Source organism: Leptonychotes weddellii, unplaced genomic scaffold (genome assembly GCF_054177405.1).
Source record: "Leptonychotes weddellii isolate Sample4059 unplaced genomic scaffold, ASM5417740v2 HiC_scaffold_29432, whole genome shotgun sequence".
Classification (NCBI taxonomy): Eukaryota; Metazoa; Chordata; class Mammalia; order Carnivora; family Phocidae; genus Leptonychotes; species Leptonychotes weddellii.
This window is the reverse complement of record NW_027889696.1, coordinates 1-1,604: the sequence shown is the minus strand read 5'-3', so window position 1 is coordinate 1,604 and position 1,604 is coordinate 1. Positions and strand designations below refer to the sequence as shown.

Below are 1,604 nucleotides of genomic sequence, written 5' to 3'. Positions count from 1 at the left end.
CCCTCTGACCCTCCCCCCTCTTATACTCTATCTCATTCTCTCTCTCAAATAAATAAATAAAATCTAAAAAAAAAAAAAAAAGAGAGCTCAGCACTCTAATGCTGATTCCTAGTCCCGCTGTGGTTCTTGAGATCCACTTGTAGGTCTCCTGCTGAGCCACGGACTGGCTGGCAGAAGCCTCCACAAGCCGATGGAAGCTCCAGGAGAGACTCAAACTAGGGAATTATCTGTTCGCTTTCCTACATCCTTGCAGCATGTGTCCCTTCTTGGGTGTGAGTGTGTCTTCTGTGTGCCCCCTGATGGTGGATGAGGACGGGATTCTTGGGGAAGCTTTTCTCACTCCGAGGGCACTTGTACGGCTTCTCCCCGGTGTGTGTCTTCTGGTGGGCACGGCCGTGGGTGCCGTTGTTGAAGCTTTTCCCACAGTGCGCGTGGGGCGGGAGGGGGGGGCTCTGCCCGGTGTGGGCTCGCCGGTGAGCACTGAACTGGGAGCTGTTGTTGAATCTCTTCCCACAGACAGCGCACTGATAAGGCTTCTCGCCGGTGTGGGTCCTCTGGTGGACAATGAGGCTGGAGCTCTGGTTGAAGCTTTTCCCACATTCCCCACAGCAGTAGGGTCTCTCCCCCGTGTGCATCTTTGGTGGGCAATGAGGTTGGAGCGCTCACAAGCCTTTCCCACATTCACTGCACTTGTGAGGCTTCTCTCCTGTGTGGATTCTCTGTTGCCGAATGAGGTAAGAACCTTGGCTAAAGCTTTTCCCACACTGCTGGCACTTAGATGTTTTTTCCAATTTGGGGACTGGCTGGTGGTGACAGGGAGAGCCCTGAGAGTAGTCTCCCCTACTTGGGACATGCGCCCAGGTCTTCTCCCCAGTACGGAGAGTCTGCTGACTCCGCCTGTCCTGGGACGGGGGTCTCCCCGCACGCTCCCCTGGAGAACGTCTACGTTGCCCTCTTGGCTCAGGCTCACCCTTCTGGCCTCTCTTGGGCTCGGGGTGCCAAAAAATTTCACTAGACTTTCTCCATAGGGCCTTCTTCACTTCTGCTTGCCCTGAATCATCCCATTTCTGATTCTCTGTTTTAGTTTTGTTCTTGATCTCAAGACCGGAGGGAACAGAAAGACACGGGAGTATGGAGAAAGAACAGAACAATGAGGAAAGTTACAGTTAAAGCGCCATAAGGGAGAAATACCTAAATGGAATTCTTCACGGGATTTAGCCTTCTGCTGAGTAATAGCCTCATTTCATTTTCCAGTTGTTGTATATTCAAGCTCCAAACCCTGTGGTTATGGGGAAAAAAACTCCTAGATTCCACCTACTGTTCTATACTGTCTCTTTCTTTTCTTTTTCTTTTTTATTTTTTTAAAGATTTTATTTATTTATTTGACAGAGAGAGAAAGCAGGTGGAGCGGCAGGCAGAGGGAGAAGCAGGCTCCCCGCAGAGTGGGGAGCCCTATGCACGACTTGATCCCAGGACGCCGGGGTCACGATCCGAGCCAAAGGCAGATGCTCAACCGACTGAGCCACCCAGGTGCCCTCTTTCTTTCTTTTTTTAGGATTTTATTTGTTTATTTGAGAGAGAGAGAATGAGAGAGAGAGAGAGAG

At 50.8% G+C, this 1,604-nt stretch overlaps 1 protein-coding gene across 1 annotated transcript; it reads right to left on the bottom strand.

Annotated features, from left to right (window-relative positions):
- Positions 1–340: 340 nt before the first annotated feature.
- On the bottom strand, positions 341–1,145 carry LOC145719062 (zinc finger and SCAN domain-containing protein 32-like; the record flags this gene model as incomplete). Its single annotated transcript, XM_081810583.1, is given in 1 exon segment — positions 341–1,145. A coding segment is annotated over 1 exon segment (805 nt), but the record flags the coding sequence as incomplete, so codon positions are not given.
- Between the last annotated feature and the right edge of the window lie 459 nt (positions 1,146–1,604).